Here is a 16,595-nt window from a genome sequence, read left to right as displayed (position 1 = left end):
GACAGTAAGACAAAGTAAAGTTTACACTGAATTCTAGATGAGCTTTGCTTTGAACTGTATGCAAAATTATTCAAATTTAGATTTGTAGGTCGCATTGGAAATGTACATGAATCCATTTATCTATCCATCTACTTATCTATCTATCTTTCCTTCTATCAATCCTTTTACATATCTAACTATCTATTTACTTATCCATCTATCTATATATCCTTCTACTTATCTATCTATCTATTTTCTTATTCATCTATATTCATCTATTTACATTTCCATCTATCTACCTATCTACTTGCATATTAACTTGACCTACTTTCTTGAAATGAATTGCAAGCAACCTTAGTTTTAATTAAATAAAAGGAAAGGAGTTTTTAAAGTGAAAATTACATGGATTTTTTATTTAATAATATAAGTTTTTGGGCGGAAGTAATACCAAACAATTATCATATAATTAGTTTGTCGTTAGATGGTTTAATTCATTTTTTCTTTGGTTGGGTGGGGGGTTCTGCCCAGCAGAAATTGCAAGATTTTAATCTTTAAACGGATAGACGGACTTTCCTTGGACAATGCTAAGGTTCGCAGTAAATTGTGGAACAATCAGTCCAATCGTTTAAAATTTCTTACTGGATTGTAAGTTTTCATTTTTGTACATAGTATTATATTTTAGAGCTCCACTTTATTTTATAATTTTCAACTGTGGTAAAAAAAACTCAATGCAAAATATAAAGACCAAGTATTGAATAATTAATAAAGTCATATTTTTTCACTTTATATTATCGATCTATTCATCCATGCTAAATAAGAATGTTTTTATTATGAACCAAGCTACTTTATAGCAAGATTTTTCTGATAATGGTCTGACTATTAACTATTAAAACTACTTTTTGATAATCTATTAATTTTATCAATTCCATCTATCTATTTAATCAAAAAAGGAAGAGTAATTAATATTTAATGTACATTGATTGCTTAAATACCGACAATTTACTATGTAGTAGTATTTACAATCGGACTATTTGTAATACAAAATTTTATTAATACATCTAATGGTTAAAAAACGAAATTAAGCATAAAAAACTAAGCATTTATGCATTTAGGGTAGGTCGGTCATTATCTTCGTTTGTCCATAATGCAGAGCTTTGACCATTATTTTAAGCCACTTTTAAAATGGTCAAATTAATTTCAAATATCGAATTATATACTTATCCTATTTTCTTGACTTTTGGAATGATGGTTCCTCAGAAGTAAGCAAACAGTTATTAGCGAAGCACCTATATAAATAAGTCATAAATAAATCTTGTATGTTAGGTATCCTTTATTCCACCAAATTTACAACAAATTTTTTAAAGCTTAGATAGAATCGTGATTTTTTAATTGTTATAACTTATGGTTTTATTATTTTGCCGTCTGTATAATTAATTTATCTTACTTTATTGGATAACCCTAAACGAAAACTGTAGTAGCTGATTGGATACTTTTCAGTCAACAAAGATATTGTAAATTATATTATTTTATGTTACTTTGACCTTGGCAAGGGGTTTGACTAAATTTTACTAGTTATTTATAGCAGCGTATTATAGAAAAATTTTAGGATAAATACCAGATTAATTTGCTCCCAGTGCAGTGGCTGAATGCAAGGCCAACAAAGCATTAATTAATTTAATTTTTATTTTATTTTTCGTAGAAAATCTTTCTAACACGAATTTTTTTTAGTAAGGCTTAGAACAGATTCTAATTAAGAGAAATATTATCGTATTCGAAGCCTACTGGAAAAGAACTTATAAGCAAATATAATCTTTCCGTAAAGAGAATTGTACAAATCTTGTTAAAATTAAAAATCAATAAAATTTGAAGAAAATTGCATAAAAATTAGGTTATTTTAATGCAATTAATCAAAAAGATAATATTAATCTAATTCTCATTTTTAATGTCTTTTTTATATATGGATCTAAAAGAAAGACAATGGTTCCATAAATTGAGTACATTCTTACTCATGATAAACTAAACTAAAAAAGCATTGGTTAATACCGCTAGTTTGAACCAACTAATCAAAATTGATTTCAACTTACAAGTAACCAAAGTTTAAAGCCAACAAAATTGATAATTTTAAATCCTATTATCCCCTCCCTTCCTAACAATCTAGACAAAAAATATAAAATATTACTGCACTGCACTGTTGATAATTAACATAAATCAGACCCCATAAGGTTACAAGACTCTTATGGAGGGAGGATACATTGGTACACAAGTATTAAAATCGCGTTATATCTCATTTGTTAGCTTACAAACTTTTGGTACATTAATTGAATTTTGATTAGTTCTTAATTGCTCAACTAGTTATTTTGATAGAAGGAGTAATTTTATTTGTTGCTTATTAATTTATAATCCATTGTCTTATCCCTTAAGATCCCTGAATATTGATTATAATTATCTTTGACCGCGTGTTATAATTAGGCCAAGAAGTATATATTACGATTACCTTTGTTATAAATGGATGATTCATAGTTCTTTGTTTCGAAAAAATCATATTGTATGTTGATAATAAAAATATGTTGCTATTAGTAGATATATTTCAGATAATAAACTCTAGATTATAAAAGCACCTAAAGTTTAACAAAAACTATCTCTCATTCGTTGGTTTAAAAATTTTCGAGACTTTTAATTTTATTCAATTTTGATTGGGTTGTAAAAACAAGTAGTGACCAAACTATGATCCCAAAAGTAAGAGTTAAGACTCTAGTGGGCTAGGTGTCGCTTCGAGTACTAGACCTCTCTCCACGCACCTTGAAACATACATACAATACTTATGATTGCGGTGTAAAGCGTCCATTCACCCATCAGACAACCAACTCACTGAGATGCACGATCTTTGTCTGAGAAGTCCCAACTGTGCATGGTAGCAAGTTGCGCCTGTTTTGGGCCAAGACATTCCCCCCACTCTAACTATTTACGTCGCGCATATGACATAGTAGCGGTGGGAATCATTTTTAACGTCTTTCGCTATTACGCGGTTTTGGACCGAGATTCGAACCTATTACCTTCCCGACGACGTGTTGAGCCATGGTCGCGAGTATGACCCCAAAAGTAACCCGTATTTGGGGGGAGACAAACTTTTAGTGATTCTAAGCACAATGTGCCACAAGTAGAATGTGATTTTTTGTCCGAGTGTCTGCTTTGTTGAGTTTTTAAAATGGATGTTGTTATCCTTGTAAATAAAATCTAAGTTGATAATGTAATTTTTTATTCTGTTTTTTTTTCATACTTTGTTTTTTTATAAATAGAAAACTAATGGTATAAGACAATAGATGATAAATTGATATATATTTCAAATGATGATAAACAAAATTACTTTTGTAGATTAAATTTTTTTTTTGAAAAGATAAAGGACTCTACTAGTTGGGAACCAATCAATCTAAATTCAATATGTACTCAAGATGACGTGGTTATACAAATTTGGATACCAGTGCAATTTACAGTCCAATTTCCCCAACCTCCCTGAAAATAAGTAGAGAATTATTTATATAAAAGAAAACTGTTAACTCAAGGACAGAATTTACCCCACATTTTATTCGGTGTTTCTCCGGTACAGTGAAAAGACAATGTTTATATGTAGTAAAGCAAAATGAATTTTATGGTAATATGCATTTAGATATACATCTAGATTAATATTCAAATGTTCTGGCACATCAGATATTGGCTTAAATTATAAAATTAAATAGTAAAAGTGAGTAGCAAGAAGTAGTTAAAACATCAAGAAGCTATGTTCAAAATGGATAAAAATATTAAAATTGTATTTATTTTTTTTAGTAGCGCAGCCATTTCATACTTAGGTTACGTTGTTTCTACCAAATGACAGATGCATTGTTGATTTTGCGCTAAAGAAAAAAGCCAAACTATTTCACGACTTAAATCTAAAAATAGCATAAAACCCTCCTGGAAGAAATGCAAATTTTTTCTAAAATAAAGATTCCATCGGATCAGTAGTTATTCAAATCATTAGCGAGAAACCTTACTACTTTACATAATAGACTGATTCCTTTTAAATTCTGTAATTTACAGATATATTTCTATTTTTTTTATGAACTTTACATATGAACACCTTTTATAAACACTAAATAATTGAAAGACATTAATAAAGCCATAGTGCTTTTTTCAAGGGAAAAATAATTTTCGCCAATGACAAACAATTAGCATTAATTGCTGGAAAGGAAAGGTATTATGAAAAAACCGTTTACAGGTAAATGTCTAACTTTTTATCTTTGTGACGTAACAAAAATCCATCTCTTCTTTAGGGGTTTTCTTTCCCACCTCCCCTCTCATCATTCGATTTTTGTTACGTTACAAAGATAAAAAGTTAGACACAATTACTAGGTTCCGTAACTTTGAATCTTGTTTAATTATCTGGGCTAATGTAGGTTATTATTTTGAGGGATCTTAAGAAATAAGACTATGAGGGTTACATTAAAGTAAATGCCCAATTAGTATGAACATAGTTACCACTTCTGTAGATTAATTTGTTAGCTTGGACACCACAATCATGAACAAACCAATCAAGAATTGATGAAAATAAAAAGACATGTTTATGAAACTTTGGGTACCAGTATAATTAAGGGAACAATGTCCCCTCCCTCTTTGCAGTTCTAAACCTATCTTCTGGAATACTTGCGGACAAATATGTCCTTGATTCAAAGTGTAAAATATAAAATGGTCACCTATTTATTCTAGTTGGTTCCAAAGAAATTATGTAACAGTTTTATCACAGCAAAATATTAGGCTAACGAGGTAGGTAAATCTACTGTCATGCTATTGTTGCAAGACTTAATTAACCATACACTGCTATATCAAACCACGCAGTTCAACTTAGATTTTTTCGGTGTTTTAATAAAGCTGAAAAAAATAATAAAAATTATTGCATTTCAATATACCTACACATTTTAAGGACTTTAACTTATATTTTGGATATATAAAATTATATAAATTGTCATTAAATTTTTGCAAACATTTGTGCTTTCACTAAGATATACTATTTGACCAACAGGGGTCTGTAGCCCTGCGGGTTCTATCGCTTTTGGGTACTATACCTGTGGGGCTTTTCTAACCTTTACATAATTCTAAACTTCCCTAAAATAATTTTAAAAATGTTTTTGGTCCAGAGAACCACCCAATAAAGTGTATTGGTAGGTTTATGGAGGCATAATTAACACAATAACCTCGAAGTTTTGGTTTAAATATTCATGGCCGTAAAAATTATGGTTCAGTTTTACTCAAACTATAGTTGAGAAAGCAACGATATAAAATTATAAATTCATTTTTATAGAGAATATTTAATTATCATTTTTACACGGAGCACTATAAATATTATCGTAAACATTATTAAATGTTTTTATCGAAGGATTTTTTCTCCCAATTTTTGCAATGTTTTTTAAAACACTGAAAAAAGACCCTAGGGAAACATTACAAAACATTGAAATCTTAAAACATAGAAAACCTATTCGTCATAGAAATCGCTAAATCCTGATAATGCTTCTAATATTTCAATGTTTCTACAGAATCATTAATTAGGCTAAATAATTTTTAAAGATAATTTTCTTTAATAAATAAAACTAAATTTTCCCCCCTTATACTTAACTGCTGCGTAGTGTCCTAATATGTAATATTTGAAAATAAGGGGAGAGGGGAGAGTTATTGCTCGATCAGGCATTTTGAAATATATAGAAAGATTACAATACAAACATTTTTTTTTTGCTATAAACAGAATATTTTTCAGTAATAGTATATGAAAATAAAGTTTTCAGCTAAATTTACTTGATTTAATCTTAGATTAAGAAAATAAATAGGTTAAACCTTTTATTAGTTTGTTTAAAACAAGTATGACAACATCCTAAAATCAAAAAGTAGTAGCGATTTTGAGAATTTAAACTATTTAGAACTATTATTTTTGTGTTCTTATACCTAGTTTTACAATAGTTATCATAGAAGGTTTAAGATCAACAGAATTATTTTTTCAGAGTAACTATTAAAATGTCATAAAATGACCTTGAAGCTGAATATCTTTTCTTTTCTGTTATCTTCTTTAATTCATGGTAATATTTTTAAAACTATATTTGAAAACAAGGATGACATTGTGCAAGGATCAAGCATCCAGGATGATTAAACGGAAAAAGTGAGTAATAGTGCAGTTATTTAGCGGTCATAGAAAATAAAAAGAGATAAATAAATAATAAATATAGAAAATAACAAAACTTTTTGGATACAATTATTTTTATAGCATGACCTACAGACTGACAGACAAAGCAAGTGGTATGCAGGATAATCTTTAGTAAGAGGTTTCTTCACAAGAAAATCAACAGTCTATCATAAATGGCAGCAGAGAAAATATCAATTTTTCTCATAGCGTTACGGATGGACTGACGGACAGACAAAGTGTAATAAGATGTTTTAAAAAACTGTTACATTTTTTTTTCAGATACAAGATCAATTATATGATTCATTTAAAAACCTTTTTAGTTACAATTAGATAAGTAACCAAACAATTGAAATATAAAATGATTTTCGGTTTAGATTCCTATGGAATTCAGTGTAATGAATGTAATTTAATCAACAAAGTATCATACAAGGTAATCTATAAATCTATTTAATATTATTATTATCTACAAGGTTTAACATGCAGATATAATACATTAAAAAATATCCGTTTTATAGATTATATTAAAGCCTAAAATCTATATATATATAGTAAAGGCAATGTCCAAAGTCTAGGAACTCTGTATTCAAAAGGGTAAGAAGGCTTAAAATAAAAAATAGCCTAAAACCATCCATAGACCTATGAGAAGCGTCTCTAAAAAGGAGAACTCTATAATTTGTATATTTATTAAAATCTTGTGCTTCAGACAAAAAGGCTTACTGCTTTATATATATACTAGCGGTTATGCCCCCTAGAAAAATATTTTTTTGGGGGAAGGGGGGTGAAGAAACCCTCTTCAAAAATAGTTTAAAACCTTCCCAGGACCTATAAGAAGCTTCACTGTAAAGGAGAACAATTTCGGTTCAGCGGTTAGCGAGATCCTTCGAGACAGACAAAAAACGCTTACTACTTTATATAATAGGATTAGGATATATTTATAAATATCTCTCTATCTAAGGAATGTCCCGGGACAAGAACGAATTTCCCCGATGCAGACGCGTGTAGAATTCTAGCTCTCAGTGATGGTACCATCGTACAACAGGTCTAATATAAATATAAATAGATAGATAGAAAGATGAATGAGTATAATTGAATAGATAAATATAGAAAGGTTGCTTTTAGTAAGGCAAATCGAGAAGGTGTAAAACAGACTTTAATAACCTGATGATTTTAAGGTCTGGAGGAGGGATACACCCTCCTAAATAATCAACATACTCAAAAGTAAAAAAAGCGTCCTATGATTATTTAGATAATTAATTAGATAGAAAGAAGAATAAATAGAAAAAAAAGATTTTTTAAATGTTAGATTTAAATCTATATGCAAATAATTTATCTATATTTTAACTAATAAGTATATCTATATATAAAAACTTTTTAAATCTATACCCAATCTATCATCAATCATTCAATCTATCAATAAATTATCTTTGTCTATCTACCTACCCATCTACCTTATATTCATTTATTTAGGCTATGACCCCAGCAGTTTTATGCCACGAGACAAATTTCAAAACTTTACGTCGAACTGTAGCAAGACTTTACAAAGATGGGGCAGGTAAAAATCTTGAAAATTAGTCCACATACCAAAAGATTTATTTCTCAAGTGTCTTTGTGCTAATTGTTAGGTTAAAATTCAATCTTTAAAGGGTTTAAGAAAACAGTGTTCAAATAATACATAAAGAATTTTTATCCACAATACAAAGTAGAATTATGTCTGTACGTCCGTCCATCCGTCTGAAGCGATTGGGTTCTACTCTTCAGGGTATATACCTATTGGTCCTGTGGTGGTTTTAAGATATTTTCTTGGGGGGTCGGACACCCCCAACCCCCCTAAAAATTAAAATTTCCCCCTCTAATTTTTTTTTATATTTTTTCTAATTTTGATGTTTTTATATGTTTTTAAAATTTTAATTTTTTTTCTTCTTTTAAACTTTGTTTTATCAAAATAAAAAAGATTGTGAAACCTTCATTCTCTTGCAGGGTGAAGCCCCAAAAAGACTAATGACAAAGAAATTTTAAAAACATTAAAAAGAGTTAAAAATATAAGGTTTTAAAAAATATAAATCTATACAAAAAATATAAGACCTCGAAATACTGGAATATCTGTAACCGAATTCCTATAGTAACTATTTATCGCATTTTGTATATTATGTTAATAAGTAAAACTATATTAAATAAGTTTTCTGTTGGTTGGAAATTATTGTAATTACAACACATTAGTTTTTTTTTTACTATGGTTAAACTTGACTAAAACTATCAATTATTGATATTAAACATGTATAATTACTTCCTACTTCACACAAAATTAAACTGTAATTTTACAAATACAAATTTATGATTTTAAAATAATTATTGTTCCTAGGAACTTTGCCATAAGAGGGAGATGGAAAAATATTCAAAGTTTACCCTATTATTGAAGTAATAGCTTTCAATGTCTGAAGCTCAAGAAAATATATCTTCTGACATAATTGAATGAAAATTAAAATAGGTCCCAAGATGTTTTAGTCTTCTTTTTTTTAGATTTACACCTTGGTTTTAGGTAAATCTGACCCATCTATTTACTCCTTTGAATACAGAGCCCCCAGATGCAAGGGGCGCCACCTTATTGATATTAAAACACATAATTAGTTGCAGCATACTTAAGCAAAATGTGCCTTTCCTATGCATCATTACTTTTTTACAATACACAAACTTACCTACATAAATTTCTTACAGAAAGATTATTTTAGGATGAAAAAACTTTAAAACTATGATTTGGCCTTGATTGACAGTATTATTTAAATACCTAAATCCTGATTTTGGTTATTTTATTTCAGCTGTGGTACTCTGCTGTTTTGAAGATGGTTGCAATGCAAGTGTCGAGAGGGTTAAAGATAGTCTAAGAAGAGTTAACTCTGCCCCAAGTGATCCTGATAATCAAAGTAAGACTTAAAGCTAAACAATTTAATCCATGGATTGCTAAATTTATTAATTTGATTGATGTACTCATTGGATTGCTATATTTATTTAAAGATTTCACAAGATGTGTATCAAGATATTTAATGATTAATTGATTGATTAATAGAATAGTTAATAGACTAATTTATCTAACTTTGATTGATAATATACCAATGAAATGGATGTTAATAGATTTATTTGTAGATCATTATCAGATTGATTAAAAGTTCTTAAGTAAAAAAGCACTTAAACTTATTGTTGTATTTTAGTTCAAATCATCAACATAGGTGGAAGTTCAAATACAGGAGGTGGTTCAAAAGTTGGAACATCTGATGTGTTGGCTCAATTACAACAGGTAAATAATACAGATACAAATGCTACAAAGAGTTTCATCAATGAAGAAGCAAAGAGTGAAATTAAAGAGGATACAAAGAGTCAAATTAAAGAGTATACAAAGAGTCAAATTGAAGATGATGCAAAGAGTTCCAATAAAATTGCAGATAGTACACAGTTACAAGATACAAAGAGTTCATTCGATGTTAGGCAAAGTAAACATGTACTTGACCCAACAAATGAGGCTGGATATGATGATCTTTTTCTTGATAAAAAAGAGCTTCCACAATCAGTTGTAGCACGCCGATCTAATTTTGAGGTAAAGTGAGTGCTGTGATGTCTGGTGAAATTTTTCTTACAGGATTTGAAATTATCATATTTTTAAAAGAAATTTAACCATGCTCTTTTGACATGCATGAAAATTTTTATCTTTTGAGTTGATAGCTTTAAATTTTATCATTAAGAAAGGAATTTAGATGTAAGATATATTAAATTTAAATAACTATACAAATAATTATATTTAAACAATAACAAATACAAATATTAGAATATGTAAAATTAAACTTCGCGGATAATGCAACATCCCCATCTTGGACCAGCATTTCCAGTTGTTTCACTTCCTTCATCTCCTCCTTTGCCTAGATCATCTTCACCTAGACATATAGATAAATTAATATACAGGAGAATAGACAGATAAATGTATTTTTATAGTTTACTTAGATATTAGATAATAGAGGGAGTAGAGTAGACTGTAATTTATTCTGAACATCAAAGATTTATGAAAAGGCTTCAGGTTGATTTGTGATTGGTAAGTGCAAATTAAAGGTTTGCAGCCTAACCTTCAAATTTATTCTACCCTTCATTTTATTTTTGTTTATCATAATTAGGGAAAACTTTAATTTATCATCCATTATTCCATCCCTTTGAATTCCTAAAAGATAAAAGGACAAACCTGCATGAATAACAATAGCCTTGCCAATGATAGAATTGTCCCAGTCAAGAAGGTTTGCCATACTGTCTTCCAAATACAGCTCTAGTACTCCTAAATAATCAATAATAGAATTATTTTAATCAAGAAGATTTGACATACTGTCTTCTAAATACAGCTCTAGAACTTCTAAATAATTAATAATATAATTGACATAATCAAGAAGATTTGCCATACTGTCTTCCATATACAGCTGTAGTACTCCTAAATAATTAATGATAGAATAATTCTAATCAAGAAGATTTGCCGTCAATATATACATTTAGTACTACTAAATGATCAATAATAGAATTGTTCTGATCAAATAATTATTTTTTTTTTCCAGTATTAATTATTGATGCATAAAAATTTTCTTTTTCTGTAATTATATCTCAATATTACCAACAGAATCAGCTTCAACATTTCCCAGATCTCCAACATGTCTCTCTTCATCCATGGGTCCACCATGCTTTTTCTATAAAAAAATATCTTTAATTCATATTTTATGAATGTCTAATCAGATGTTTTTATATTTCCTAAAATCTAACTTTTAGTAAGGAGCAAGTAATTTTTTACAAATATACTTTATTTTTAAACATAAAGTTTATTTTTAATTTTGATTTTAAATGATTTAATACAAATGCAAATAAGAATTAGATCGAGTGATTTTTGTAAAGTTATTCTTTCCCTAACCTTTTTTTTACATCCATTTAAGAATTTACTCATTCTTTTGTATTTTACATGTATCCATGAAAATTTATTCACTTAGAAGATTTAAACAAAATGTATAAAGTACTTACTCCAAAAGGATTGAAATGTCCACCAGCTGCCTTACAATTATCATCCAATGAACCTTAATAATATAATTTGTCTTTAAAAATCCTACAAATGACATAATGCTTATACTATGCTTTTCAAGTAAGTTTTATTTGTATGTTTCAAAATATTTGACGAAATTCCAGAAAACTTTCAACAAATGAAATTTGATTGTGCTTAAATGGTCAAAATGGAATGAAGGGGTTTTGATTTTGAGAAGGTATATAATACCCTAAGAAAACATCCTCCCCAATTCATAATAAACCTTCCAGATTTGTTTAATTTTTTTTAACACATTAAATGGCACTTCTTTTTATACTTTTAACTGATTTATTTTACCGTTTTTCCTTAAATTTTTCAAATTTAAATATAAAATTCCGATAAAATGAGTTGAAATTCTTGAGGAAGATTCTATCAAATCTAAAATTTACCTTCAGCATGAATATGGAAGCCATGTTTCTGATTGGGAATTAAGCCAAGCAATACACCTTCAATTCTAAATAATATTAATTTATGTAATTTTTACTTCAAAAAGTACATTTGTCCACCTCAACCAATTATTTGATAATAGTGGATACGCCCATAGATGTCTCAAGGGGAATTGAGGAAAAGAGGGAGTCGAACTTACTTTCAATTTTGGTTTTAAAAGAAAAAATATTTTTTTTCCATGGAGCGAGAAGATTCAGTATTAGTGAGATCCTCCTACACACTGACAAAAAGATACATTTTGTTGAGGGCTAATATTTTTTTTGACTTTCATCCCTTCTTTCATTCCCTGTGTTTAGTACTATTTATTGTTTTATATCACAACTTGAAATTAAACATTGGGTTCCAGTATAATTTACAGTCCAATGTCCCCTCCCTCCCTGCCTTACATAAGATTCTGGCCAGGTTCTTGAACAAGTAAAAGACTGCCCAAAACATCTCCCTCTCCAATTCCATCAAAGTTACAGTTGGCTTGGATGCTAAAAGCTCCTAAATAGATAGATAGATAGGTGTGTAGGTATATAGATAGATTGATGATTAGGTAAATAGATAGATGGATGAGTAGGTAGATAGATAGATAGATAGATGTGTTGGTATATAGATAGATGGATGTGTAGGTATATAGATAGATATATGTGTAGGTATATAGATAGATAGATGTGTTGGTATACCGATAGATGGATGAATGGGTATATAGATAGATAAATGAGTAGGTATACAGATAAATAGATGATTAGGTAAATAGATAGATAGCTGTTTAGGTATATAGATAGAAATCAACCTTCAAGGTTTTAAAAGTCAGCTGAAAGTCAAAACTTTAACTAAATATGACAAACCCTCCTTTCAAAAACATTTTAAAGCATCCAAACATGTTTTGATTTGCGGCTTAGTCGCGGCTGCCGAGCCCTGCTTTAAAATGAGCCTAAGGACTTTCTGGTAATTATAGAGTAGGGTTGCTTCGCTTTCTAAACTGTTAAAATATGTTTGAAAGCTATGTGACAATTCTAAAATGACTGAATTAGCAATAAGAACTTAAGTTTCGGACAAACGGACAAACGTACGGAACGACCCAACTTAGAAAAATTGTTATGGAAATAAAAGTTACCTTGCACTGCACAGCAAAACAAAGTGAGAAAAGATAAGGTATTCATGTTGTCTTTATGAAGATAATATATAAACTATGCAGGTTTCAAACGTTCTGCTTATTTTATAACCTGTAACATAAAGTAATAGAGTGCATCTCATTGTTTGTCCCAATAAATCAATGTTCTAAATGATTATTAGCATCTTAGTGCTCTGTATTCGGAGGGGGAGGGTGCCTCAGATAGATTAAAACCTTACCTGAACCAAAGTAAAGCTTCCTCAAATTGTAGAACCCAATCAATTATACTCTATAAAAATTTGTGGTCCAACACTTAAATGCAAAATGCGAATCCGCTACCGAATAAAATTATGATCATATCGTGTGTCATGCCCTTGTTTTAGACTATTTTCGTTCGAGGGTGATTCACTAGCACCCGTAAATCTTCAACCTCCCCTCCCCCAAATTAAATAAAAAGTATGAGTTAGCAAAAATATAAAAAGTTTTGATTTAGTTCCCTCCTACGACAATACCCCTAAATGCTAGGTTCGAAGCCATTATTTTACATGAACATTAGATCCCTAAATGTAATGATTTTGATTTTATGCTAGTCAGGCAGTATCTTCTACCTGGATTCTTTTCTATTCTTTTTTTCATTGGTTTAGTTATATAATATAATTATTTTCTAATATTTGCTTTTGGTCAAAAAGTAATGATCATAAATTAAACGAATTCATGACATATTTGTTTAATACAAGGTGTACAAGGATAAGACAATGGACAATAAATCAATCTCATCCTTAATCATCATGTTTGAATTTTGAAATCTGCCTTAGTACTGGGGGATGAGAGGGTGTAGATTACTTTCATTAAAATTGATCTTTACCTCCCTGCATTTTATACAAATGTTAAATTTTACATAATGACTTAATTTTAAATGATAAGCATTATTTATTATGTAATATTTCATATTTATTACATTTTCATTTAGGTATGTTTCTTTTTCTCTCTAGTTGATACCAATAATCCCTACCCCTTTTTTCACCCCTCTATAGTGCTTTTTTATGAAAATGATCGTGGGAGGGGGGGTGGGGTCGAATCTATTTGAAATCTATTTGAAAGATTCATAAGACATATGGGCAACTGCTATTATTTCATTTAATCTTTTTATCAATATACAGAGATCTTAAGAGATAAGACAATGGACGATATATTGAAATACACTCCCAAATCATATAAATAAAGCAACTCAATCTGTATATTAAATTTTTGCAACAAAATCAAGATTTGATGCCAACACTGAGATATCATGAATATAAAACATTAAGGACCAGTATAATTTTCAGTTCAGTGTCCCCTCCCTCCCTTTTATGATTAGCAATTTACCAAGGATGACAACATCCATAAAAGCAAAGCAATGAAACGGCAGGACAAACGGACTTTAACACTTGTATAGTGTCAGAACTGAATAATCAGAATATAAATGTATAAGAGTCAAAGCAAAATTGTAAGTAAATTTGTTGAAAAACGCTTGATACAGGATAATGTTTATGGACATACTTTCATTTTAGGACTTGATTGTAGAGTTGCTTCGCTTATAATATTTTACTTCGTTGCCCCAGGAATAGGTATATAAAAAATCAGACCAATCGGATTATTAGATCACATAAAAATTTGTTGTTAAAAAAGTAAAAAAAATCAAAATGTTTAAAATGGACGTACGGACATTCTGGTAATGATTATAAAGTTGCTACGCTTTCTGTATCGTACCTAACTAATACAGGAATCACCATGCAAGTTTAAAATCGATAGGACAATACTAACATGCCTAAATTAACAAAAAAAGGCTATTCGTCTTAGACGGACGAACGGACCGACTCTAATTATAGAAAAGCTTTGCTTTTAAATATTGTTTGTTTCATAAATATTTTTTTTTCATAAACTGCGTAGTCGTACTATAGTAATCTTTTAACTTTATTAGTTTATTTAAGGATTTAGTGAAATGTTGTTTTATCCTATAATATATTATAAAAATTAGTAAGGTTTTTTGTCTGAAGCTAAAAATCTCGGAAGATGCTGGCCAAATTAATTATACTTTTCAAGGAAGCTTTATAAATTTCTTGGGGGTGATTTCAGACTATTTTCCTCACTTTCCCGCCCTTCCCTAGAGGCTTGGGGCGGAGCAATAAAAATTTAACCTCAAAGAAAAATAGAAGTATGTCTAAGTGTCTGTACCATAAGATCTCTCTAAACACCGATATTGTTCTCCTTTACATTGGAGCTTCCAAGAGGAGTCAACCCTGGAATAAAATACCTTTCCAACTAAAACAATATTTTTACTGTCCACTACCCTTCGATCAAGGGCCCCTAGAAGCCTGTAGGGGCGTATCTGATAGTACTAATAACAGACCACAAAAGAAAAGTATTTTGTCACAAACTGTTTTAAAATATTTTTCCTTTAAAAATCACAAAACTTACTAAATTTTTTATATTTTTTAAACCAGAAAAGTAATAGGCAAATATACTTTCTTAAGGTGCTGTATCCTTTACCTATAATTTAGGATTCTGGTAATAACCTGGATGTCACCTCTCCCCTCAGATCAGCAGCAGGACGCCCTCTGTTCACTTCTTTACCATGTATTTTTGTGATATTTTTATGTAAATTTTTATAATTATATAGTAAATTTCAATAGAAGCACGGCTATTTTTTAACAAGGGCAAGTTAGTGCGTTTGTCCGCCAATAAAAGTTTTTCAAAAAGTGTTTAACTGTCATATAAAATGCAAGAGTGCGACATTGGTTTGAGAAGTCATTGCTTTTCACCATCTTACTTAAAAGAACATTTTAAAAAGCTTTGCTGATATTAGATGTAATTTCCTTGTTTCTTTTATTTTTGTGACATTTTTATGTAATTTTGTACAAGTATAAAGCAAATATTCGTAGTAGCGCGGCTACTTTTTAATAAGAGCAGTCTATAACATTTGTACGCAAATCAAAGATTTTTAAAAAGTCTTTTAACTGTCATAAATATAAAGTTATTTCAAACGCAAATGTGCGATATAATATTGGTAATTAGATGCTTGTTTTGTAAAAAGTTATTGCTTTTTACAGTCTTACTTAAAAGAAATTTATTCAATTTATTCTGAAAAGCTTTGATGGTATTAGATGTAATCGTTCTTGTTTCTTTAGTTTTGTTTTCATAGTTTTCAATTACTTTTCTATTATTAGTGTAAATCTAAATTTAAAGTATTTTTGATTTTTATTAAAACTGAACTTTTTTATATGATAATTCTGTATGTTAATTAAAAATTGTTAATCAACTTGCATATTTTTAAAAATAAAAATACTATCAGTTATTCCATTTTCAGTAGAGAAGCTACTCTATAAACCAATTTGGCCGTATCTCCGTCAGTAAGGCTATGGGGGAAACGTGATTTCTCTGCTCTAACTCAAGATGGATTGCTGAAATTATAATTCCATCAAGTTTCATTGGGCTTTGCTGGTTGGTTTGGTTTTCCTTACTATCTTAGTCCCTAATTGAGATGTGCAATCAAAAGCTTATCAAATTCCCGACAACAACCATTTTAAAATACTCTATCGGTCTGTCTGTAATGCTTTAATAGTTATTTCTCACATCGTATCATAAACAGCTTTTCTCGGATAGAGAATGTACAATTATAAGATTAAAACCAGTTTTTTAGCCACGAGGGGCCGAAGGGAGGGCGAGGTATCCTCCACCAAAATAGTTATAATCCTTCCTAGCTGTAAAGGAGAAACATATCGGTTCATCGGTTAGCA

At 29.6% G+C, this 16,595-nt stretch overlaps 2 protein-coding genes across 2 annotated transcripts; one reads left to right on the top strand and one right to left on the bottom strand.

Annotated features, from left to right (window-relative positions):
- The first annotated feature begins 6,000 nt into the window (after positions 1-6,000).
- LOC145333710 (uncharacterized) lies at positions 6,001-15,614 on the top strand. The gene is made up of 7 exons (XM_080178920.1): positions 6,001-6,077; positions 6,556-6,611; positions 7,137-7,220; positions 7,649-7,733; positions 8,995-9,099; positions 9,385-9,470; positions 15,360-15,614. Exons 1-7 carry the CDS (start codon positions 6,026-6,028, stop codon positions 15,468-15,470), a joined length of 579 nt encoding a protein of 192 aa, XP_080035046.1. The 5' UTR covers positions 6,001-6,025; the 3' UTR covers positions 15,471-15,614.
- Positions 9,920-12,921, bottom strand: LOC145333711 (superoxide dismutase [Cu-Zn]-like). The gene is made up of 7 exons (XM_080178921.1): positions 12,823-12,921; positions 12,107-12,206; positions 11,663-11,727; positions 11,216-11,268; positions 10,818-10,890; positions 10,401-10,490; positions 9,920-10,101 (listed from the first exon to the last, which is right to left on the bottom strand). The coding sequence occupies exons 1-7, from the start codon at positions 12,866-12,868 to the stop codon at positions 10,007-10,009; spliced, it is 522 nt and encodes a 173-aa protein (XP_080035047.1). The 5' UTR covers positions 12,869-12,921; the 3' UTR covers positions 9,920-10,006.
- Positions 15,615-16,595: the final 981 nt, after the last annotated feature.

This window comes from Acartia tonsa, chromosome 12, assembly GCF_053477335.1.
Source record: "Acartia tonsa isolate MP-2025a chromosome 12, ASM5347733v1, whole genome shotgun sequence".
Taxonomy (NCBI): domain Eukaryota; kingdom Metazoa; phylum Arthropoda; class Copepoda; order Calanoida; family Acartiidae; genus Acartia; species Acartia tonsa.
Note: the sequence above shows the minus strand (reverse complement) of the source record. Positions and strands in the feature narration are given on the sequence as shown.